Here is a 26910-nt window from a genome sequence, read left to right on the forward strand (position 1 = left end):
TACCATCTGACCCTGTATGGAAAAATTTGCCAAGTCCTGTCTTCACCTTCCTTGCCTATTGTTTAGATGGAAACTTCAATTCTCATGAAAGTCATCTGATACTTTTTCTGTCTCTGTGTGCCTGCTTCCAGGTTGCCACATCCTACTGAGTAAAAACAAAATCCACAATTTCAGAAATTGATGCTACCCATCAATCCTTCTATATGTCTTTGGTTAGTTCTTTCTCTATTTTCTACTACATTTATTGTTACTATTTCTTGTTCTCTGCAGACATTCAACTCTTCCCCGTTTTTTCTCACTCCTAGAATAACATCTTATCTTTAATCGTGTAGAGCTCAGAAACCAGCATGTAAAAAATCTCAATGTGGTTTAAATGTCGGTTCATGGCCTTTGCCCACTTTTTAATTTTTTTTTTTTTTCTTGTTGAGTTGTTTGAGTTGTCTTAGTCCTTTGTTGGAGGCATAATTTGCAGATATTTTCTCCCATTCTGTAGGCTGTTTACTTTGTTGATTATTTCTTTTGCTATGCAGAAGCTTTTTAGTTTAAGTCCCATTTGTCTGTTTTTGTTTTCATTGCATTTGCTTTTGGGGTCTTCATCATAAATTCTTTGCCTAGGCGATATCCAGAGAGTTTTTCCTAGATTTTCTTTGGGAATTTTTATAGTTTCAGATCTTAACATTTAAGTTTTTAATCCATCTTGAGTTAATTTTTGTATGTGGTGAGAGGTAGGGGTCCAGTTTCATTCTTCAGCCTATGGCTAGCCAGTTTTCCCAGTACCATTTATTGAATAGAGTCTCCTTTCCCCATTTTTTTTTTTTTTTGTTATTTGTTGAAGATCAGTTGGTTATAGGTATGTGACTTCATGTATTTGTTCTCTGTTTTGTTCCATTGATCTATGTGTTTATTTTTGTACCAGTACCATGTTTATTTTTATACCAGTACTACAGGTATGTGGTATAATTTGTTGCTGAGTAATGTGATATAGGTTTGTCATTGCTCTTATTATTTTGAGGTATGTTCCTTCAGTGCCTAGTTTGTTGAAGGTTTTTATCATGACAGAATGTTGGATTTTATCACATGCTTTTTCTATATCTATTGAATTCATATGGAATAAACCCTACTTGATCATGATGAATTGATCATGATGAATTGTGTTACCTTTTTAATGTGCTTTTAAAGGACACAAGAGCACCAGTGGAGCGTTGAAGCCTCCCACTATTGTATTGCTCAGTTTTCTTAGGTTTAGTGGTAGTTGTTTTATGAATCTGGGTGCTCTGATGTTGCATGCATGTATATTTAGGATAGACCTTGATGACTGTGTGCCTTGGTGATATTCATCTTGCATAGTATCTCTCAAGTGTTCTCTGAATTTCTTGTATCTGGGTGAAGAATATGGAACACTTCATGAATATGCGTATCATCCTTGCATCTTATAGCCAGAGCAGTTTATTCCTTTAGTTAATAAGACCTGAAATAATATTTACTGAATATGAAATAAATATATGATTACCATCTAAAGAATGGTTCTTTGTTAGTGGTATGCTCCTTTCTTTCATGCCTGGCTATGAGATGAGTGGTTGAATCAGCTGTAAGAAACATAGTGGTAGGAAGTCTCTTTTAACACCACATTGTTAATAGGCAGAGGGAAAGAAGCAGAGTCCTGGAAGTTGGTAACAGACTTAGAACCACAGATATAGAAAACTTTAATGTTGTAAGTCCCTTGAGGGATTTTTGTATTGCTTATTCAGTGTCTAAGAAAACTAAATGTTATACTTTGAGCATAGATTTGTTGAATTGATTTGGATTGAATTGAAGTGTGGTGGTTTTGTAAGAATTCTACCATTTATTCCTAAGCATCTTTTTTGGTTTGATTGAGTTTTCCTTTCTAGTTTTTAACAGTGTTACAGCAAAACAGTGCTTTGTTTGAAATAAAACTGTGCCTTTCTGTTGCATGTGAAGTCAAAGGGTGTGTCTCATTCTGAGGCAACTTGGTAAATCTGCTGGGCATGCTTCCTTGCTTGCTTTATAACCCATACATGTCTTACCTGTTCTTATATTGTTTGAAATTTTAAAGTAAATTTTGTGAATAAAAATAGATAAAATAATTTAGAATGTGCTTTTTTTTTTTTTTTTTTTTTTTTTTTTTTTGAGACAGAAGTCTCACTCTGTCGCCCAGGCTGGAGTGCAGTGGCATGATCTCGGCTCACTGCAAGCTCCGCCTCCCGAGTTCATGGCATTCTCCATGGCTTTAGATATCCCCTAGAGGGCAACATTGGCTTTGGCTGAGACCCTCTCATCCAGTGTATCTAGTGTGTTAACCAGTATAGCCGACTTTAAACTGGCAATTATGTGATAACTTCAAATTTGAACATTTTTGTTTTATAAAGGATCTTACATGTCTTTTGGTCCAATATACCATACCCTCCCGAAGCCTTCTGTTCTCCAGGCTTTTTATTCTAGTTGTTTATCTGACAGTTTCTAGATTATTTTCCACTCTGGTTACTTTTCACTAGATCATCTCTGTTAATGCCCCTGTTAGAATGGAGCAATCTGGGCTCAGTGGCTTATGCTAGTAATCCCAGCACTTTGGGAGGCAAGCTAAGAGGATCTCCTGAACCCAAGAGTTCAGGACCAGCCTGGGCCACATGGTAAGACTGAGTCTCAAAAAAATAATAATAAATAAATAGAATGGCATACTACCACAGCTAAACCCCCCTCTCTAAATATGATCCAGCCTGTACCTCAACTGTAGAGGGAAATTCTTTGTTTATAATGTCTTTTCCCGTGGATAGTGTTGTCATTATATTTCCTCCACAGATGTAGCTTTAGCTATTAACCCCTGGAGGCATGCAAAAAGAGCAGCTGAGCTAATCACACAGTGGCTTCTGTGAGTTGGTGCCAGTATCAGTTCAGAGGAGCCCATATAAGTCTGCACATCTCCCATTTTCCATCTCCAGAGACATCTTTCTGTAGTTTTTCAAGTAGGAGTCTAATTTTGTAGTGGAAGCAGCTTAGTTGTTTACCTGTAATTTGCAGACTAAGAAAGATGAAACTTCTTTTTCTATTAAGAAATAGAAAAGCAGGTTAAGAAATCAGAGGTTTGGTGTTTTTTTAAGAATGCTATAAACAATGGTTACATGCCCTTTTATAGAATTAGATCACTGTAGGAAATAACATATAAAGTATCCCTCAGAAAATCTACTTCCTTGTCTTTGATCCTTTAAGATACATATACTTCATGAGGCACATACTTTTCAAAAAAAAATTTCTCCTAGCATTTTTGTTTACTGAGAATGGTAAGGGGAAAAATGAATGATTTCCTTTAGGAACCCAAACCTTAATACTGATGCTTATAGTAAAGTACTAGTCTGTAAACCATTGTTTGAGGTACTCTATATGGATTATCTCATTTTATTCTTAAAACTGCTACCTTGTGAAACAGGTATTTTTATTTTCAAATTTAATATAAAATTATATTCCAAAGAAGTTAAGTAATTTCCCCAAACTTACATTGCTAGTAAGTTGGCAGAATTGGGATTGAAATCCAGGTATCTTGTCCTGGAGCCTGTGTTCCTAGTCTCTATACCAGGGGTGTCCAATCTTTTGGCTTCCCTGGGCCACATTGGAAAAATAATTGTCTTGGGCCACACATAAAATATACTAACACTAACAATAACTGATGAGCTAAAAAATAAATAAATAAAATCTCACAATATTTTATGAAAGTTTATGAATCTGTGTTGGGCCACATTGAAAGCCATCCTGGTCTACATGCTGCCCATAGGGCATGTGGGTTGGACAAGCTTGCCCTATCCTCTTCTGCCTCTACTGCTAATATTTGTGAGAATTGATCCACATATTTATATCCATCCTATTTATATTCTTTACAATTTGCAGGTTATAGCCATATGATTTCAACTTTTATTATTTAAAATGACAAAATTCTAATTTTTGAGATTTGCTTTATTAAGATACGTTTGATTAAATTCAAGTCTTGATTTAAATCAGCTGCATTAAAGTTTATGTTCTTTTGCTTTAATTTGATAAATGTTTGTATTTTTTGATTGACATTTTTAAGAAATTATCTGATCAATTTTGTAGTTAAACACAAAAAATTAAGCATTTTGTTCATTATAGAATAAACTTGAAGGTAGCTATTGGAAAGAAGTGAACCATTCACTTAATGATAACAGTTTCGAGAGAGGACTTAAGGGATAGGAGCTGTTTTATTATGGTTCATTTTGACATGTATATAACAACCTTCATTATCATCAAAAATAATTTGTGATTAATTTTTAAATTGAGGTTCAATTCACATAAAATTAACCATTTTAAAGTATACATTAAAATTAGTGGCAGTTAATACATTCACAGTGTTGTATAACCATCACCTGTATCTGTCTAGTCCCAAACATTTCATGACCTCAAAAGGAAACCCCATCCCCATTAGCAGTCACTCCCCATTTCATTCTCTAACTGGCCCCTGGCAACCACTGATTTACTGTCTCTATGCTATAGGTTTACCTATTCTGGATATTTCATGTAAATGGTCTCATATAATATGTAACCTTTTGTATCTGCCCCTTTCACTTAGTGTGCTTTTGAGATTCATCATGTTGTAGCATGTATTGGCACTTCATTCCCTTTTATGGGTGAATAATAGTCCACTGATGGATATATTACCTTTTACTTTTCCATTCATTAGTTGATGGGCATTTGGCTTGTTTCTACCATTTGGCTATTATGAATAGCGCCACTATGAACATTCATGTACGAGTTTTTGTTTGAATACTCTTATCCATTTTATTCACCTAGGAGTGGAATTGCTGGGTCATATGGTAATTCTGAATTTAACTCTTTGAGGAACCACCAAATTGTTTTCCCCAGCATGTTAACTCCCACGAACAATATTCAAGGATTCCAGTTTCTCCAGATCCTTACCAGTACTCATTATTTTCCCTTTTTGGTTTATAGCAATCATCCTAGTGGTAGTGAAATGGTATTGTGATTTTTTAAAATTAAAACAAGCTTATGTCTGATTTCATCTTAAACAAATGTGAATAATTATTTTATCCAAGAAAGTAATGCATTTAAAAAAAAATAGTTTTAGCCATAAATGTGAAGTAGATTTTTTTCTAGCTTTATTGAGTTATAATGGACATATAATAAACTGTACCTATTTAAAGTGTACACAAATCGATGAGTTTTGATATAATTACATGCAAAATTATTATCAAAAATAAGAAAATGAACATATTTATCACCCCCAAATGTTTTCTTACACTTCTTTGTAATCTCTTCCTTTGACATTCCCAACCTTCTGTCCTCAGGCAAGGACTGATCCGCTTTCTTAGTACAGTTTGACAAGAGAAGCAGTTTTGGCTCAGTTTGGGGTGTGAATCCCAGGTCTTCCATTCACTAGTTCTGTGGTCTCAGGCAAAAATTATTTAACTGCTGTGAATCCCAGTATCTTTATTTCCAAGATGGGGATAATATCTACACTCTACACTAGTTTTTGTAAGTGAAGAATAAAATGGTACCCATAGAAGATATCCTCTAGTGCCCGTCACACAGTATGTGTTTGGTAAATCATTTTCTTTTCTCCTTGTGTACTATTTGTTTTTCCTTTTAAATATTTCACTACCCTTATCTAGACTATCCACTGTCACGTCTCTAATCTAGATCCAAATTACCTCATGTCTATAGTGTTATAGTCTTCTGATTTGTTAGCCTCTATCTTGTCCTTTTATCATATTGGAGAACCTACCTTGACTCTCTGTTCCTAGATCAGGGCAGTGGCATTAGAAATGAAGAAGGCACAGCTATGAGAAATGAGGCATATAGTGTTGATATTACATGTTTAAACTCACTATGTGTTCAGTCTTATATTCTTTTCTGCCCTGAGGTATCTAAGTCACCCAAATTAAGACTGTAAATCCTTGAGAACAATTCATTCTTTCTTTTAATACACAGTGCCTAATATAGAGCTGAGTACTTAATAGAGGCTAAACATGTAAGAGTCTAATATAATTGTGTATATTCCCCTGGAATTCAGATTTCAGTTAGTATATACAGTCACGTTAGTTGTGTTAGCTAATTACAATTCCATACAGATTTATGTTAATATTTTAGAATCAACTTCCAAATATTCTGACAGGATTTATTTGACTTTATGACTTAAAATTCTAGGTTTTTTTCCCTCAAAATAAATAATTTCAGGACAGAGAAGTGACTTTTTTTCTACATACCTTGTTTTCTAAATGTGAAACTGCATTTTGAATTATGAAGAAATTTGTTCTGAAGCATGTGTTCAAATTCCAGGTTTACAGTGAAAATCTATAGCCAACCAAACCTTTAAAAATAAAAGGATGTATAGAAAGAATGCACGCATATAAACTTGACATTGGCAGCTTGAGGGAGCCTCACTGAAATAACTTTCTTAAGCACATGGAACATCTGCTTAAGTCACACTATTTCTGGATTTCTCTTAAAATATTTTTGAAGTATTTTGCGAAACCTGTTTTGTCAATATCATTTATTATTTTCTTAAGGCTTTACTCCATTATGTTTTACTTTTCACTAGTAACTGATAAATGTGGTTTGTAAAAAAGGTACTATGAAGCAATTTAAAAGGATTCTCAGGTCTCTTTTCCCCTCAAGCAGGAGGAAGCAAGTTTATATTATGTAATGGTTTTATTTTCTATTTAGTGTGAGCTTCTAGGCCTAGTGGATATCTTAAATTTCAAGACATGTAAATAACTTCAGTTTCAGCACAGATTGCAATAGGTTGAAACTGTAAACAGGTCCACTTTCTTGGTGCCTAATTTTTTAAATATATAGATTGTTTTTACTTACATAATGTGATGAGATTTTGATTTGTTAATTAAAAAAATGCTCTTAGACCTTAAAATGACATTTTTCTTAACTTTTAAATTTTGGAATATTGACCATTATATGAAACTTTGCAGGTAGGCATAAGGGAATAAGTTATACACATATTGAAAATCTCAGGTTCATTGATGATAGCTGCCAGTGACTGGAGTAGTATTGCCAATGGAAGATGTGCCAGCTTAGTTAGTTACTGTCATCTACTCATTCCTTGTATTCTGCCTCTTGGTCATCTTTGATTCTCATTTATCTTTAAATTTTCTTGGTAATAAAATAATGCACTTCCAGCCACACTTGCCTAGGCTGTCTTATGTCCATAATTTCCAGGCTTGTTCAGTGGAATGAAATTAAAAGTTTTGCTTCAACTGCTGATTCCTCTGGATAGAATAAGAAAAATGATCCCCTTTGTAGACTTAGGTCTGGCAGCCAGAGAAATTTCCTCCAGAACAGAGAAAGCAAAATATGGAGGAGAAGATCAAAATGACAGGCAACTTACCTATTGTGTGAGAATTCTGCAAACACTAAGCAAGGATATTAATTTAAACCACAAGGTAGTTATATCATGAATGAGCTTGAGCATCTTTTTATACCCTTAAAGGCTGTTTTCATTTCTTCTGTGAATTGCCTGTTCGTGGTTTCTTCCATTTCAATTGAGGTTTTTCCGTTTATTTATTTTTTATTTTTTATTATACTTGAAGTTCTGGGTTACATGTGCAGAACATGCAGTTTTGTTACATAGGTATATGTGTGCCGTGGTGGTTTGCTGCACCCATCAACCCGTGACCTACATCAGGTATTTCGCCTAATGCTATCCCTCCTCTAGCCCCCAAGCCCCAACAGGCCTCGGTGTATGATGTTCCCCTCCATGTATCATGTGTTCTCATTGTTCAACTCCCACTTGTGAGTTAGAACATGAGTTCTGGTTAAAGTCTGTTTTATCAGAGACCAGGATTGCAACTCCTGCTTCTTTTTGCTTTCCATTTGCTTGGTAGATCTTCCTCCATCCCTTTATTTTAAGCCTATGTGTATCTTTGCACATGAAATGGGTCTCCTGAATACAGCACACTGATGGGTCTTGACTCTATCCAGTTTGCCACTCTGTCTTTTCATTGGGGCATTTAGCCCATTTACATTTAAGGTTAATATTGTTATGTGTGAATTTGATCCTGTCTTTATGATGCTAGCTGGTTATTTTGCCCATTAATTGATGCAGTTTCTTCCTGGCATCAGTGGTCTTTACAATTTGGCATGTTTTTGGAGTGGCTGGTACTGGTTGTTTATATCCATGTGTAGTGCTTCCTTCAGGAGCTCTTGTAAGGCTGGCCTAGTGGTGACAAAATCTCTCAGCATTTGCTTGTCTGTAAAGGATTTTATTTCTCCTTCACTTATGAGACTTAGTTTGGCTGGATATGAAATTATGGGTTGAAAATTCTTTTAAGAATGTTGAATATTGGCCCCCACTTTCTTCTGGCTTGTAGGGTTTCTGCCGAGAGATCCGCTGTTAGTCTGATGGGCTTCCCTTTGTGTGTAACCTGACCTTTCTCTCTGGCTGCTCTTAACATTTTTTCCTTCATTTTAACCTTGGTGAATCTGACAATTATATATGTTGGGGTTGCTCTTCTTGAGGATTATCTTTGTGGTGTTCTCTGTATTTCCTGAATTTGAATGTTGGCCTCCCTTGCTAGGTTGGGGAAGTTTTCCTGGATAATATCCTGAAGAGTGTTTTCTAATTTGGTACCATTCTCCTCGTCACTTTCAGGTACACCAATCAAACGTAGTGGTCTTTTCATGTAGTCTCATATTTCTTGGAGGCTTTGTTCGTTTCTTTTCACTCTTTTTTCCTCTAATCTTGTCTTCTCTCTTTATTTCATTATTTGATCTTCAATCACTGATATCCTTTATTCTGCTTGATCGAATTGGCTATTGACGCTTAGGTATGCTTCACAAAATTCTTGTACTGTGGTTTTCAGCTCCATCAGGTCATTTAAGCTCTTCTCTACACTGGTTATTCTAGTTAGCCATTTGTCTAACTTTTTTTCAAGGATTTAGCTTCCTTGCGAAGGGTTAGAATATGCTTCTTTAGCTCGGAGAAGTTTGTTATTATTGACCTTCTGAAGCCTACTTCTGTCAACTTGTCAAACTCATTCTCCATCCAGCTTTGTTCCATTGCTGGCGAGGAGCTGTGATCCTTTGGAGGAGAAGAGGCGTTCTAGTTTTTGGAATTTTCAGCCTTTCTGCTCTGGTTTCTCCCCATCTTTGTGGTTTTATCTACCTTTGGTCTTTGATGTTGGTGACCTGCGGATGGGGTTTTGGCATGAATGACTTTTTTGCTGATGTTGGTGCTATTTCCTTTCTGTTTGTTAGTTTTCCTTCTAACAGGCCCCTCAGCTGGAGGTCTGCTGGAGTTTGCTGGATGTCCACTCCAGACCCTGTTTGCCTGGGTTTCCCCAGTAGAGGCTGCAGAACAGCAAATATTGCTGCCTGAAGCTTTGTCCCAGAGGGGCACCTGCCTATATGAGGTGTCTGTCAGCCTCTACTGGGAGGTATCTTGCAGTCAGGCTACACAGGGGTCAGGGACCCACTTGAGGAGGCAGTCTGTCTGTTATCAGAGCTTGAACGTCATGCTGGGAGAACTACTGCTCTCTTCAGAGCTGTCAGGCAGGGACGTTTAAGTCTGGAGAAGCTGGCTGCTCCCTTTTGTTCAGATATGCTCTGCCCCCAGAGATGGCATCTAGAGAGGGAGTAGGCCTTGCTGAGCTGCGGTGGGCTCCGCCCAGTTCGAGCTTCCCTGTGGCTTTGTTTACACTGTGAGCATAGAACCGCCTATTCAAGCCTCAGTAATGGTGGACACCTCTCCCCACACCAAGCTCCGGCGTCCCAGGTCTATCTCAGACTGCTGCGCTAGCAGCAAGCAAGGCTCCATGTGCGTGGGACCCACCAAGCCAGGCATGGGAGGGGATCTCCTGGTCTGTTGATTGTGAAGACTGTGGGAAAAGCACAGTATTTGGGCAGGAGTGCACCATTCCTCCAGGTACAGTCACTCACGGCTTCCCTTGGCTGGGAAAGGGAAATCCCCCGACCCCTGGTGCTTCCCAGGTAGGGCGACATCCTGCTCTTCTTCGGCTTACCCTCCGTGGGCTGCACCCACTGTCCAACCAGTCCCAGTGAGATGAACCAGGTACCTCGGTTGGAAATGCAGAAATCACCTGTCTTCTGCGTTGATCTTGCTGGGAACTGTAGACCAGAGCTGTTCTTATTCAGACATCTTGGAAGCAACTTTCTATTTTGTTTTTAACCATTAAAATAAACTTTAAGTCATTATGTGTATATATATAACATATATTACAATAGAGTGTACTCATTTTAAGTATATAGTGAGTTTTGACCTATGTATACACACACATAACCTCCTCCTTCAATTAAAATATGAAGCATTTCCATCGTCCCAGAAGGGTCCCCCTTTCCCCTTTGCAAAGTCTTTCTGATTCCCAGCATTCTAGGTTGGTAGTGTTTTTAAGAATTTTAAAAATTTCATTTTTTTGTCTTCTGGCTTACATTGCCTCTAAAGAGAAATTGGCTGTCATTCTGATCAACATACCCTTATGTAATCTTTTTTCCCCTCTATCTCCTTTTAAGATTTATTCTCTGTCATTGTCACTGGTTTTCAGCACTTTGATTATGATGTGCTTCACTTTGGATTTTTTTTTGTTTATTCTGATGGGCGTGCACTTGTGTGTGTGTGTGTGTGTGTGTGTGCATGCGTGCTTTCTCAATCTGTGGGTTTATACTTTTCATCAAATTTGGAAAATTTTTGGTTGTTATTTATTCAAGTATTTTTCTGCTTCCTCTTTCCCATTCTGGAATTCCATTTATACATGAGATAGAGTGCTGGATGCTGTCCGAGAGGACACTGGGATTGTTAATTTTTTCTTATCCTTTTTGTTTCTCTGCTGCACTTTGGAAAGTTTCTGTTACAGTGTCTTCAGGTTCACTAATTTTCTCTTTGGCAATATCTATTTTGTTGTTAAGCTTATTGAGAGAATTTTTCATTTCAGATCATGTATGTCTTAGCTTTTAAAGTTCCATTTGGTTCTTTTTATGTTTTCTATTTCTCCCTTCCATATTGTCATGCTTTTCTTTAAATCTTTGAGCATATTTACAGTAGTTGTTTTGAGGTTCCTATCTGTTAAATCATCTAACATTTCTGGAAATGTTTCTGTTGAATGATTTTTAATCTTTTTCCCCATTTAGAGCTTACATTTTCTTGTGTATTGACAGAATTTTGGATGTTGTGTTATGTTGAGTGCCTGGATGTTGTTGTCTTCCTTTAAAGAATATTTGGTTTTACAGGTAGTTAATTGTGAGTCAGTTTGGTTGTATCCAGGCACTTTTAAAACTTTGTTAGCACAGGTCTAGAGTAACCTTTATTTGAGAGCCAGTTTAGTCCTACCATTAAGGCATGCCTGTTATAGGTTCACTAATGAATGCCCCTTGTGTTGAATGAGGTTTTCCTGGGTGGTTGGAACTCATTTTATAGATCTCTGGCAGTTATTCTTCTCTTGACTTATAGAGTCTCATCCCATGCATGCACAGGTTAGTGTTTAATCCGTGTCTCAAGGGAACCCCAATGTATATTGCTGTAGTTATTTCTTATCTCTAGTACCATGCCCTACAAATTCCAGCTGCTTCATCCTCTCCATTTTTTTTTAAACTCTGTTCTTTAACCTCAGTGAGATCCCTGTCCTCTTACAGGGTTCCTTTCTCTCTACCGTGGTTTGGAACGTGTATTGAGCAGAAAGCCAGGGCAATCAGATGTCTTTTCTCATTTGTTTACTTCTCTCTGGGGTCACAGTCCTGTACTGCCTGTTGTTTAATGTCTGAAATGAGTGATTTCATATATTCTGTCCAGTTTTTTAGCTATTTGCAATGGGAGGGCAAGTTGTTTGTTTATCAGTAAAGTAATTCAATCATTGGTGAAAGTGGAAATTTTGAGAAAGTTAACTCTAAAGGGACATTCATTGCAAGGCAGACTTTGGCTATTTTCATGTTATTTTTAATTATTGAGGCTTTATTACATTTCAGTCTGTAGTTCTTTTCATCTTTTATATGGATTTTGTGATATGTGAGTAAACTCTCCAAAGCCTATAGTGAATTTCTGTTCTCTTTAAAGATTCTTTCTTGTGGAGAAGTTATTCATGTGAAGATTCTCGGAATTTTGGCTCTTATTGATGAAGGTGAAACAGATTGGAAATTAATTGCTATCAATGTGAATGATCCTGAAGCCTCAAAGTTTCATGGTAAGACTGTTACTTTCCAGAAAGTGAAAGTAAATTAGTGTGTCATTGGAATTCTTAGAACTTAAAAGAAGTTCACATAGGGGAGTTAAATGTACTTTCTAAAAACGAGAGAAGAAAAGAGGTAGATAGACACATTATATTTTAAATGAAGAAAGTACATTCTACTGGTTTCCCTCTATTCCCTTTTTCTTCCCTCTCCTGTCACCTCTCTTTCACTCTCCTCCTCTCCCTTTCACTCCTTCCTTCCCTCCTTTCTTCTTTCCTTCCATGGTTTTGATGGCCCACCTGCTATTGGGAATTGTTTTGAAAGCATCCTTTGACTAGGAATAAAAGCATACAATACTGGCATTTGTACCTTGAAATCTCTTTTGTTCATATGACTAACAAGAAGAAACTAAGGAAGGAGTGTCATTGACAGCAAAAGCTATTTCTGCACCTAGTTTTTGTCTCTTCTTGTACAAATGAAGGAAGAAGTAACTGCCTTCTAATGAAATTTTGATGTGCTAGAAATTTTAAGTTCTGGAAATAGCTTGGTATGATTTAATTTTGTTTGGAGTCAGACAGACTTCAGTTTAAGTTCTGGCTGTGCTACTTCCTGGATGAGTGACTTTGGGTAGATCATTCCTGAATTTCAGTTGCTCGTCTCTAAATGGAGATGATTATACCTACTTGTAAAGCTGTTGGCAATATAAGAAATGATTTATTTAAAGCATCTGGCTTTCACATACCAGTGTCGAATATATGACAACTATTATTATTCTTTGACCAATTTTTCCTCCATTTTTCTTTCCTGTTTTATTCTTGCTCAGGATCCTTTTTCCTTGTAAACTTCAATTCTAAAACTGGAAATATTACCATTTCTAAGATGACCGAACCTCATTAACAATGTATTAATCTTAGTTTATGTACCTTTTCTTGCACTTGAAACAGCAGGAGAGATTTCTGTGTTGTCATTCTTGCATATAATTGAGAAAGGGGGAGGTCTGGTAGGGTGAAGTGCATGTAACCTGAGGGTCAAAAGTAAAATGTGAAAACTACAATTAAAATAGGAGCCTCAAGTCTATAAACCATATATATTTCTTATCTCATTATTTTACCCTGATTTTGTCTATTTTTATACTTTTCATATACATATATATGAGAATAGTAAATAAATTTTATTTAGTTAAAAACATTTTTTAGCACCTTAACTGCTCCTCAAATGAGAATTGATAATCTATTAGTGCCACAGGCAGCCGAAACAAATCATCCACCTAATTCATTTGTGATCTGCCACACTAAAGTCATGCAACTGTACTAAGGGATGCCCCTTTAAGCTGAAAAAGCTGAGCACTTGAATGAAAATGAAAATATTATTTAGAGAGTAGTAGTTCAGTACTATTGGAGATGTGATTTAACATTTTAAATTGTCCAGCATATAACAAGCACTGGTGCCTGTTATAATAGATATTATTGTTCTTAACTTAGAAGATGCTCAGAGAATGTAAGTGACTTGCCCACGTTTGCAAACATGTAAATAGTATACAGCTTGAACTCGTTTCTGTCTGATTCTAAAGTGTGAATTGCTCAGTACTGTACTGAGCAATATATAGCCCATCTATACTATTACACCAAGCAATTCATCCTTGATTCTAGTAATTTATATATTTGTAACTAGAGGTATTGAAACTAGATCACATAAGCCCAGCACGACTCCTTGAGTTTCCTAAGTGTTAGAATAAAAAGTTTTAACTCTATTCATTTTATTTCTGTTGTGTACTCAGAATGGAGATGACTTTGCACTTTGGACATCTTTCTAAATTCCTTTCACATTTGCTTTTATGAAGAGATATGGAGAAACACTAAAGCCAGTTGCTGATTTGGGTTGAGAAGAAATTATTGAACTTGAATAGTTAAAACAAGATGTTATTGTTTTAGAAAACCAGTACATTTATCATTGTATTAAAAGTGAACACATGTGTTATTTTCATCATGAAAAATATAACAATTCTTATTCATAATATGTTTTTGAAATCCTAAAAGAATGAGTAAAGTATATGGGGAAAATGAAAATTGTTTATTTTAAGGATATTTGTATACTGTTCATATTAGTTAATACTTAAAGTACTCTTCTCTTACATCTAGATTTTATGAAATAAGTTTGGTAGGGTTTTTTTGAGACAGAGTCTCTCTCTGCCTTCCACGCTGAAGTGCAGTGGCACGATCTCGGCTCACTGCAACCGCCGCCTCCTAGGTTCGAGTGATTCTTGTGCCTCAGCCTCCTGACTAGCTGGGAGTACAGGCATGTGCCACCACACCTGGCTAATTTTTTGTATTTTAGAAGAGATGGGGTTTCACCGTGTTGACCAGGCTGGTCTTGGACTCCTGGCCTCAAGGGATTTACCCGCCTTAGCCTCCCAAAGTGTTGGGATTACAGGTTTGAGCCACAGCGCCCGGCAAGTTTGATAGTTTTAAGAATAACACATTTTTTTCTCATTCCTTTTACCTTCACATTATTGTTAATATGTTCTGCATACCTTTGTTGAATTTCTTCTTTCTTTTCTCTTACTTTACAGAGACCCAGGAAAAAAATTGATGTAGGCACAAATTGAAAGGAAGAAGAGATTGTAGTATAAATGTTTTTTATTTTTGAAAAATTATTTGTAGTCAACAGTATTTAATCCTAAATCAAGCAACTTTTAAAATGATTTGGTATTTATGTCTTTCATATTTACCATCTAAAATCACAAACACAGGATTTTAGATGGCATTTTTAAAATTATAAAATTAATTTTATACATGGAAATAAAAACTCAGAAGTGTAAAAAACGGTATATAACATGAAAAGTAAAGTTTTTCTTCCTACCTCCCATCTCATCTTCTCATATCTTATCGCAAATGTTTTTTGTTCTTTTGAATGATTGCTTCTATTCTGTAAATGATGTGCTTAAATTTCTTAAATTATGCATTTTCCCTGTTGACTCAAATTATTACTTTGGAAGACAAGGAACTTAAATTCTTAAACATTTATCAACTGTGTTACCATATTTCTACTGTTATCCTAATAACTCTAAGTTGTATATTTGGAGCTGGATTTATTGCCTCATTGACTTTGAACAATAACTCTTAACTGCCCACTGTAGAACTTAGAACATTCAGTTTCTATATTTTTATCCTTTTCTGTCCCTTACAACCTAACTTCTCTCAGCTCCACTATCAATTCTATAGTGTCAAAATTTATAATGTTTACATTACGTGAAGTATAATTGTTTTTCCTATTTTGCTTCATGGTTGAATCTGAAAATTAAAAACTAAGTAGCATTTACAGTATTATTATGTAAATATTATTCATTTAGTTTATCATACTATTTATTAAGTGATCATCTTTGGACAGACTGTTCTCTGAACCTCCTGCATAGCTATCACCTGCGGGTTTCTTTTCAATGCTTGGTTAATTCTACTTACTTAAATTCTACCATTCCCTCTTTAGTTTTCCCTTTTCATTGTTGGCTGGTGTCCATTTTCCAAAAATATCTAATGCAGTAACTTTAAATATAAATTACTGTGTATAAATTGAAATTTATATTATAAAGGAATAAGTGATTTTATATTTTATGACTGTTTAAACATTTGTCATCTATACTTCTTGGCTTGTTTGTCAGATAAACGAGAAAAATTTAAAAACACTTAGGGGAGGGCAGCTATCAGGAATTTTCTTTTTAATTGTGTAGTTTTCTGGGGATGTGTGTAATATAGGAGTACATAGAGATTTTTTAAATTTCCTGTACGTTTTTATTGTTATTAGACATTTTAAAAGTAAATCCTTGGCCAGCATGGTGGCTTACACCTGTAATCCCAGCACTTTGGGAAGCTGAGACAGGAGGGTCACTTGAGTGCAGGAGTGTGAGACCAGCCTGAGCAACATAGTGAGTCTTCGTTTCTATAAATAAATAAATAATAAAATTCATATCCATCCTATTAGTTTCTACTATCTTTAGAAAAAGAGGCCGAGGCAGGCGAATCACCTGAGGTCATAAGTTCGAGACCAGCCTGACCCACGTAGAGAAACCCCATCTCTACTAAAAATACAAAATTAGCTGGGTGTGGTGACACATGCTATTTGGGAGGCTCCCAGCTATTTGGGAGGCTGAGGCAAGCGAATCACTTGAACCCAGGAGGCGAAGGTTGTGGTGAGCCGAGAACACGCCATTGCACTCTAGCCTAGGCAACAAGAGCAAAACTCCATCTCAAAAAAAAAAAAAAAAAAAAAAAAAAAAAAAAAAATCCCGAAAGAAAAAGAAGCTGTTATTTGGCATGGTTTGTCAAAGTTTTTCTTTTTTGAGAATGAAGCTCGTTTTAGTTCATAGTATGTCCTTATATCTGTGTATTTTCTTTTTATTCATATAGACACATTTAAGTTGTGGTTCTTCGAAGATGTTTTGGGGTTGTTTAAATTTGTGAACAAATAAAATAACTTTTTTTGGGAAATAAAATGAAGTAACTTTTTTGATCCTGATTAACATATGTACAGACTTTGGTAGACTGTATACTCCTGTTTTAATATTTACGGTTTTTACCTATGATGACTGAACTTAAACTAGCCATTGCATCAGAGAACATTTTTCAATTAGTAAAAAACTTTTTTATGGTTATAGTTCTGTAATTTTAACGTTACTGTTTTAAGTCTTCTAGTTTCACCTTCTAAAAATGGAGTAGCCACTGTAAAAGTCTAAAAAATGTCCAAATAACATTTGAAATGAAACTCCCTGTACTCCGTGATACAAAATTGGTCACTTCAGCAGGCTCATTAACAGAGCACGAAGACCATTTTATGCCCTGTAATTAGGTTTCAGGCCCTAATGCTCTTGTTGGTACCCTAATGGCCTGTAAGAGTTAATAAGACTTTTAGGACACTTAAATTGTTACTAGAAAATACCTTGGCCAGTGCGAATAATAGCTTTGGTTATCAAATAACCAAGTTTAGAGCTTTTTAAGAGGATTGAAATGCTAGGGCATGTGTAATTTTTCTCGTGGTTAAATTAACCTCCTTCTATAATGTACAGCTTCAGATACTCACCAAACAGATGTTTGTGCCTCTTCAGTATTGCCACTGGGCCTAAGGACCTTATGTCAGGAGAACTAATGTCACGAGGAGCTAATTTAGGCCTAGATGCTGTTTCAACTTGCAGAGCAATGAAGATTTCTTTTGTTTGGTCTTTAAATAAATGAAAACTATTGTCTGTTGTGCTGCAGTAACTGTTTACCTGTGTGGTGATTTTATAGTTTGAATATGTGAAAGATTTAAAACAATTGAAATCAGAACAGTTATATTGATATAGATACATTGTAGATGAATAAATCATATGAGCAATTATTTAAAATAAGACAGTTCTGACATTTTCATAGGCCGGCATCACACTTGTCCTAAAATTATTAAGGTATGTCTTTTATATATGTAGAATTTCAGCTTATATTTAGAGAAATTTAAAAATCAAAACTACTTACTCTCAAGGCAAAACTAAATATGTTGAGACACAATCTATTTGGCTTAAATGTTCATTTGCTAAGTAAACACTTCTAGTGCTTCTGTAATTATTGTTTAAAAATAAGCAAATTAATGTAGTGTTCTATTTCCTTTCCTCCTAAAACACAACTTAATACTGTCATATAGGGGGAGAAAAAGAATAGCATAGTGATCTTAAGGGAAAATATTCATGTTTTGTAACCAAAAAGAATAAAGTTCAATGTGCTTTTCTGTGTGTGTTAGAAGACAGCAGAATGTACTCTGGCTTGGAAAGGGGCTTGCATATCAGCATCATCAACCTAAGAGCTCTAACATTTGTCAGACAATCGCAATATGCCTAAGAAGAAACTATGCAAAGTGCTTCTTTTGGATTATGTTTAATCTTCACACAACTTCAGTCAAGATATGTTATTCTCTTTTTAAAGGATAGAGAAACTGAGGCACCGGGTGGAAGGGGCATGGGGCATGGTTAGTAACTAGCCTAAATCATATGGCCAGTCATTCCACTCCAGTCTGGCTCTGAAAAATGCTGGGTTAGTCAGCTGTATTTGTGGCCTTGGACCTTGTTGCTTTCTAAGAGTGCTGACCATTTGCTCTTAAGTAATTTAGGCATCAGTGGGACAATGATAGAGATTCCAGTGAAAAGATAGCTCTTTTGATCTTTATTCCTCTTATTTCATTAATAGGTGTAGGTATGTAGGGATGGGTTGTGGGAGGAGGCAGTTGAGGAACAAGGACAAATTGAGTTCAAAAACTATAATTAAGATGGAATTAAATTACCAAGAACCTGTTGTCTCTTTTTTGAACCTTGACCTCTTACAGTTTTTTTAGGTTTCAGTCATTCTTATGATATAGTGAAGTATGGGGGAGGCCTAAATTCTAAAATGCTCTTTCTGTTTATTAATTATCTGACCTTGGAAAAGTCATAACCTCTCAAAGCCTTTGCTTCTTTATTTCTTAAAACTGTGGAGTTCATCTTCTGATCAGTAAAAGATCCCCAAGGTTTTTCCCATCTCTAAATTTTTGTTCTAGGAAATATTTTTAATCCATTATTTTTAGCTTGTTGTCTTCTATTAGTAGAAAGACCTAAATTATCTTCAAAGTTAGTGCTATGGGAAACCCAGTTTAAATTAAAGGATTAGATGATTTCTTGGGGATATGAGCACATTTTTAAGTGCTTTAGGGTAACTGTTAAGTGATGAAGCTGGAAGTTCAGTGGAGGTCAATCTGACCCGAGACCTGTGCATTTAGCCACTTGGTTATATGCTTCAAATCAAAATTAGATTAGAAATATTTGAATTCCTTCCATGTACAAGGCATCTGTATGGTTTTCATTTTACTGGTCATGTAAAATTACTTGTAAACTGGTAATGAATGTTTATATTTTGAGAAAAATCTAAGTCTTTTCTGAGAGGTTTTTCTGATACAGTGCATATAGTCTCTCTGTAGAATTACTTTGTTTGGTAATACTCACTTTGACATGCGTTAATTCCATTATTTTTTCATTATGTTAATACACATTCTTAGTACAGGTTTTGTCTTGGTAAGAGTACAGTTTGTGAAAAGGAGAATGGAGAAGGAAAGGGCAAGAACAATGAAAGATACTCTTCATCAGCCCGTGAATGTTAAACGTAGATATGCAGAACTGTTTGGAAAACATGGAAATCTTTTAGAGATTCTGAGTAAGCAGAAATTATTAAGAAAATCATTTCTCTTTGCAGGGACCTCTATTTGTGATACAGAAAATACAGTGAATGTTGTTAAATGAAACTTGTTTCTTGTGAGTTTTTGTAAGTCATTAAAAACACATGTTCTTGCTTCCCACAGAGTTTCTTTAGAGGGTACTAGTTGTGCACATGTTTAGTTCTGTGGGAGCAACATTTGTAGTACTGGGATGAGAGTGTTGTGCGAATGAATCAACATCATTTCCTTTAGTAAAATGGAAACTCCTTTTTCATTTTTCTTTTTTCCTCCCCTTTGGACAAAATTTTAGCATAAGGCCATATCCTGGTGTCTTTTTTCCCCTTTTATATAATAAAGGCAAAGAGATACGGTATTACTTTTATGTCACTGGTTTTTATCTAAAAACAAAAAATTCTCAGCCGATTGTATGCTTTCTTCACTTTGTGTTATGGTTTGGTGGAGATAATCCAGGTAAAGCAGCATTTTAATGTTTTTTTTCTCCTAATCTTTGTGGAAGTATAGGTAGCTGTCAATTTGTGGAAGTGGATAGAAAGGTTAGAGATGTGAATTTATATAGCTAGATAAAGCTCCATGGGTGATTCTAATAGATTTCCTTCAAATTGAGAACCATTTCGTTAATGAATTCTTTTCTGCTGGTTGGACATTCTAGTCCTGGATATAGAACAATAGGTAATGATTTTGATATTTATTCAGTTAGAAGAAGGTCTTAAGATGTAATTACCTAATTCAATTTGATATTTGCCCCCCACACACCTGTTACTCCATTTTTAAAGCTGATATATTGATTCCCTTTGAGATCTTGAGCAAATTACTTAACCTTTTAGAGTCCCAGTTTATTAATTTGCATTAAAGAGATAAATAATACCTAATTTACAAGTTGTGAAGCTTAAATGACATACTACTGTTGGCAGCGGCGGCCCATCTGGAGCAGCCACAGCAAAGACTTTGGCTGCAGCCGGGAAGGCACAGCCAGGACTGCGAGCTCCACCGAGCTGCGGGAGCCAGGAACAAGTGGGAGCCCCATCCCCTTCTGAGTTGACAGGGTGGGATCACCACCCTCTGGGACACAGCTGCAGCCACCCAGCCACAGCTGTGGACCTGGGCATCCCTGCACTCTTGGGGGCCTGGGAAGCCCCCCACCCGACCTCTGCAAGCTCAGAAGTGCCTGCTAATGCTGCCTGGCCTCTCCCCACTCTGATTTTGGAGTGAAGTCATGGCTGAACCTGGGTGCTGTTGCAACCCAGCCAGGTGTGCCCTCACTCAGAGTGGCACTGACACACCAGCCCCCTGCCACCTTTGCCCCCTCTGGACTTTTGGCACTGACGAACATGGGAGGGAGGCCAAAGGGGTGCTGAGGGTGGCTTGGTGCAGGCCTGCAGGTGCCCCTTGGCACAAACAGCCTGGGTACAGTAGATGATGTATAGATAGCGGGAGGCAGAGAGGCTTCTGGGCGGAAGGAGGTGGGTCCACATTGAAGCCCCACCTTAAAGCCAGGAACGGCCTGAAGCCTGGGGACCAGGCTGTCTGTTCTGGGTGAAATCTGGCCTGGAGTGAGAACCTATGGTGTGTTTTCTGGGCCTAACCATGGCTGCCCATGGGCCAGTCAGCACACACTTCCTCCCTCCTGAGCCCATAAAAACCTGGGATTCAACCAGACTCGGGAAGACGGGACAACCTGCCTGCGATAGGAACTACCCACTTTGGGTCTCCTCTCCACTGAGGGCTGCAGTCTCAGTGGGCCTCAGGCTCAATGGGATGACCTGCCTGTGGATAGGAGCTACCTACTTCTGATCTTGTGAGATCTGTACTGTCAGTAAAGCACCTTGCCTTGCTCACCCTCCATTTGCCCAGGTACCTCAGTCTTCCTCTATATGGGAGAACTCCGGACCCCCCAAATGGTGAAACTGAAGGAACCCTAAGGCAAACAAGGCTGAAATATGCTACCTTCTGATCCTGCTCACCACATTGCAGGCAACAAGGAGAAGAGAAGAGCTGGGCGCCTTCAGGGATCCCAGACCTAATGGCTCCCTGAGCCAGGGCTGTGACATCCTCTTTGGGGCTCTGCACTTCCTGGTGCCTCCAAGCTTCTAAGTGCCACCATGTTTCCTGGAGCCTCCAGTGGAAGCCACTTGCAGTGTTTGCCCGGTCCAGCTGCAGCCTCACAGGGAGCCAGTGCCTGTGCTGGTGCCCAGAGTTGCCTGCTCCTTGCCACTTTGTGCCTGGTTTGCCCTTGGCGTGCATGGGATCCAGGCTTAGCATGAGCGGAGTGCAGCCTGCCAGGCCAAGTGGGTGGAAGGAGCCCAGCGGGCTAAGCAAAACTCGCGAAAAGGCGCCGCTGGCTACAGAGATTTCCAGCTGGAAAAACGACAGCTGAAGAATCCTGTGGCACTATTACTGAGCCATAGGTTTAAAGTATTTCAAAATTTTACTAGATATTACCAAAGTGTCTTTTGCAGTGATTGTATCATCAGTGTATGAGAGTAAATGCTTCCTAAATAATAGTTTATTATTTTTTTGCCAATCTGATACGTAAAAGATGATTTATCTTGTTTTAATTCTTTATTTTTCTGCTTACTACTGGGTTGGAGCATCTTTCTTGTATTTTTATTGGATTATTTGTATCTTCCCTTCTGTGAATTGAGTATATAAATTGTTTGCACTTTTTCTATTGGGGTTGACATTCTTTTGGTATACCAGAGTTTTTGGATAATAATCCTTTATTATTTAGGTTGCAAATATTCTCTATTTGCAGAGATGCTATATTGACTTTTGGCTTACGGAGGTTTTAAATTTTGATGTATCCCATTTTATCAGTGTTTTTTATACATGACTTTAGTGTTTTGATTCTAGTTTAAAGATTTCTTACCTCTTGGTCAGAAAGATGTTTTTATTTTCTTTTCACTCTTTTATATTTTATTATCTTTACAATCGAGTCTTGAATTTATGTGGAATTTACGTTGTCCATGTATACATTTTTTCTAACACTGCTGAACAGAAAGTCATTTTCTTCCTACTGTTTTGGAATGTCTTTCTTACGCATTTCATTATACAGGAGTCTGTTTCTGGATTCTATATGGTGTCAGTGATATAATCCTATGCCAGCGTCATGTTATTTTAATTATGAAGTCTTGTAATAAGGCATATATGAGACTAATCTTCCAACTTTTGTTCTACTTTTTCATACTTGATTTTTCTTATGCCTTTATTCTTTTTTTTTTCTTTTTATACTTTAAGTTCTAGGGTACATGTGCACAAAGTGCAGGTTTGTTACATAGGTATACATGTGCCATGTTGATTTGCTGTACCCATCAACTGGTCATTTACATTAGGTATTTCAACTAATACTATCCCTCCTTCAGCCCCACACCCCCCAACAGGCCCTGGTGTGTGATGGTGTGATGTTCCCCGCCCTGTGTCCTTGTGTTCTCATTGTTCAACTCCCAACTATGAGTGGTGTTTGGTTTTCTGTCATTGTGATAGTTTCCTCAGAATGATGGTTTCCAGCTTCATCCATGTCCCTGCAAAGGACATGAACTCATCCATTTTTGTGCCTGCATAGTATTCAGTGGTGTATATGTGCCACATTTTCTTAATCCAGTCTATCATTGATGGACATTTGGGTTGTTTCCAAGTCTTTGCTATTGTGAATAGTACTGCATTAAACATACGTGTGCATGTGTCTTTATAGCAGCATGATTTACAATTCTTTTGGGTATATACCCAGTAATGGGATCACTGAGTCAAATGGTATTTCTTGTTCTAGATCCTTGAGGAATCGCCACACTGTCTTCCACAGTGGTTGAACTAATTTACACTCCCACCAACAGTGTAAAGGCTTCCTATTTCTGCACATCCTCTCCAGCATCTGTTGTTTCCTGACTTTTTAATGATTGCCATTCTAACTGGCATGAGATGGTTTCTCATTGTGGTTTTGAATTGCCTTTCTCTGATGACCAGTGATGATGAGCATGTTTTTATGTGTCTGTTGGCTGCATGTGTGTCTTCTTCTGTGAAGTGTCTGTTCATATCCTTTGCCCACTTTTTGATGGGGTTTTTCCTTGTAAATGTATGTAAGTTCTTTGTAGATACTGGATATTAGCCCTTTGTCAGATGGGTAGATTGCAAAAAATTTTCTCCCATTCTGTAGGTTGCCTGTTCACTCTGATGAGAGTTTATTTTGCTGTGCAGAAGTTCTTTAGTTTAGTTAGATCCCATTTGTCAATTTTGGCTTTTGTTGCCATTGCTTTTGGTGTTTTAGTCATGAAGTCTTTGCCTATGCCTGTGCCCTGAATGGTATTGCCTAGGTTTTCTTCTAGGGTTTTTATGGCTTTAGGTCTTACATTTAAGTCTTTAATCCATCTCGAGTTAATTTTTGTATAAGGTGTAAGGAAAGGATCCAGTTTCAGCTTTCTACATATGGCTAGCCAGTTTTCCCAGCACCATTTATTAAATAGGGAATCCTTTCCCCGTTGCTTCTTTTTGTCAGATTTGTCAAAGGTCAGATGGTTGTAGATGTGTGGTATTATTTCTGAGGGCTCTGTTCTGTTCCATTTGTCTATATCTCTGTTTTGGTACCAGTTCCATGCTATTTTGGTTACTGTAACCTTGTAGTATAGTTTGAAGTCAGGTAGCATGATGCCTCCAGCTTTGTTCTTTTTGCTTAGGATTGTCTTGAGGGCTCTTTTTTGGTTCCATATGAACTTTAAAGTAGTTTTTTCCAATTCTGTGAAGAAAGTCATTGGCAGCTTCATTGGGATGTCACTGAATCTATAAATTACCTTGGACATTATGGCCATTTTCACAATACTGATTATTTCTCTCCATGAGCATGGAATGTTCTTGCATTTGTTTGTGGCTTCTTTTATTTTGTTGAGCAGTGGTTTGTAGTTCTTGAAGAGGTCCTTCACATTCCTTGTAAGTTGGATTCCTAGGTATTTTATTCTCTTTGTAGCAATTGTGAATGGGATTTCACTCATGATTTGACTCTCTGTTCGTCTGTTATTGGTGTACAGGAATGCTCATGATTTTTGCACATTGATTTTGTATCCTGAGGCTTTGCTGAATTTGCTTATCAGCTTAAGGAGATTTTGGACCGAGACGATAGGGTTTTCTAAATATGCAATCATGTCTTCCACAAACAGGGACAATTTGACTTCCTCTTTTCCTTATGGAATACCCTTTATTTCCTTCTCTTGCCTGATTGTCCTGGCAAGAACTTCTAACACTGTGTTGAATAGGAGTGGTGAGAGAGGGCATCTTTGTCTTGTGCCGATTTTCAAGGGGAATGCTTCCAGTTTTTGCCCATTCAGTATGATATCGGCTGTAGGTTTGTCATAAATAGCTCTTATTATTTTGAGACCGCTTTGTAGGTCTCTAAGGACTTGCTTTATGAATCTGAGTGCTCCCATATTTGGGTGCATATATATTTAAGATAGTTAGCTCTTCTTGTTGAATTGATTCCTTTACCATTATGTAATAGCCTTCTTTGTCTCTTTTGATCTGTGTTGGTTTAAGGTCTGTTTTATCAGAGACTAGGATTGCAACCCTTGCTTTTTTTTTTTTTTTTTTTTTTTGCTTTTCATTTGCTTGATAGATCTTCCTCCATCCTTTATTTTGAGCAAAGTGCACATGAGATGGGTCTCCTGAATACAGCACACTGATAGGTCTTGACTGTTTATCCAATTTGCTAGTCTGTATCTTTTAATTGGGGCATTTAGCCCATTTACATTTAAGGTTAATATTGTTATATGTGAATTTGGTCCTGTCACTATGATGTTAGCTGGTTATTTTGCCCATTAATTCATGCAGTTTCTTCATAATGTTGATGGTCTTTACAATTTGGCATGTTTTTGCAGTGGCTGGTACCAGTTCTTCCTTTCCATGTTTAGTGCTTCCTTCAGGAGCTCTTGTAAGGCTGGCCTAGTGGTGACAAAATCTCTCAGCATTTGTTTGTCTGTAAAGGATTTTATTTCTTCTTCACTTATGAAGCTTAGTTTGGCTGGATATGAGATTCTGGGTTGAAAGTTCTTTTCTTTAAGAATGTTGAATATTGGCCCCCACTCTCCTCTGACTTGCAGGGTTTCTGCAGAGAGATCAGCTGTTAGTCTGATAGGCTTCCCTTTGTGGGTAACCCGACCTTTCTCTCTGACTGCCCTTAACATTTTTCCCTTCATTTCAACCTTGGTAAATCTGACATCATGTGTGTTGGGGTTGCTCTTCTCAAGGTGTATCTTTGTGGTGGTCTCTGTATTTCCTGAATTTAAATTTTGGCTTGCCTTGCTAGGTTGGGGAAGTTCTTCTGAATAATATCCTGAAGAGTGTTTTCTAACTTGGTTCCATTCTCCCTGTCACTTTCAGGTACACCAATGAAACATAGATTTGGTCTTTTCACATAGTCCCATATTTCTTGGAGGCTTTGTTTGTTTCTTTTCACTTTTCTCTCTAATCTTGTCTTCTCTCTTTATTTCATTAATTTAATCTTCAATCACTGATACCCTTTCTTCCACTTCATCAAATCAGCTGTTGAAGCTTGTGCATGTGTCATGAAGCTCTTGTGCTGTGGTTTTCAGCTCCATCAGGTCATTTAAGGTCTTCTCTACACTGTTTATTCTAGTTAGCCATTCATCTAACCTTTTTTCAAGGTTTTTAGCTTCCTTGCGATGGGTTAGAACATGCTCCTTAAGCTCGGAGAAGTTTGTTATTACTGACCTTCTGAAGTCTACTTCTGTCAACTCATGAAACTCATCCATCCAGCTTTGTTCTGTTGCTGGCAAGGAGCTGCGTTCCTTTAGAGGATAAGAGGTGCTCTGGTTTTTTGATTTTTCAGCTTTTCTGCTCTGGTTTCTCCCCATCTTTGTGGTTTTATCTACTTTTAGTCTTTGATGTTGGTGACCTACAGATGGGGTTTTGCTGTAGATGTCCTTTTTTGTTGATGTTGATGCCATTCCTTTCTGTTTGTTGGTTTTCCTTCTAACAGGCCCCTCAGCTGCATGTTTGCTGGAATTTGCTGGAGGTCCACTCCAGACACTGTTTGCCCGGGTATCACCAGCGGAGGCTGCAGAATAGCAAATATTGCAGAACAGCAAATATTGCTGCCTGATCCTTCCTCTGGAAGCTTTGTCCCAGAGGAGCACCCGCCTGTATGAGGTGTCTGTCGGATCCTACTGGGAGGTGTCTCCCAATCAGGCTACATGGGGTTCAGTGACCAACTTGAGAAGGCTGTCTCTCTGTTCTCAGAGCTTGAATGCCATGCTGGGGGAACCACTGCCTTCTTCAGAGCTGTCAGACAGGGACCTTTAAGTCTGCAGAAGTTTCTGCTGCCTTTTGTTCAGCTATGCCCTGCCCACAGAGGTGGAGTCTATAGAGGCTGTAGGCCTTGCTGAGCTGCACTGAGTTCTGCCCAGTTCGAGCTTCCCTGCCGCTTTGTTTAGCTATTCAAGCCTCAGCAGTGGTGGATGCCCCTTCCCCCGCCAGACTGCAGTCTCGCAGGCCGATCTCAGACTGCTGCTCTAGCAGTGA

At 37.5% G+C, this 26910-nt stretch overlaps 1 protein-coding gene across 2 annotated transcripts in view; it reads left to right on the top strand.

The window, feature by feature from the left end:
• Window positions 1-26910, top strand: part of PPA2 (inorganic pyrophosphatase 2) — a 1020900-nt gene that overhangs the window by 952265 nt on the left and 41725 nt on the right. For both annotated transcript variants that reach the window (XM_050791496.1, XM_050791497.1), the window contains one exon: window positions 12059-12185. In XM_050791496.1, coding sequence (XP_050647453.1) covers window positions 12059-12185 — 127 coding nt within the window. The remainder of the gene's footprint in view (window positions 1-12058; window positions 12186-26910) is intronic.

Source organism: Macaca thibetana, chromosome 5 (genome assembly GCF_024542745.1).
Source record: "Macaca thibetana thibetana isolate TM-01 chromosome 5, ASM2454274v1, whole genome shotgun sequence".
Lineage (NCBI taxonomy): Eukaryota > Metazoa > Chordata > Mammalia > Primates > Cercopithecidae > Macaca > Macaca thibetana.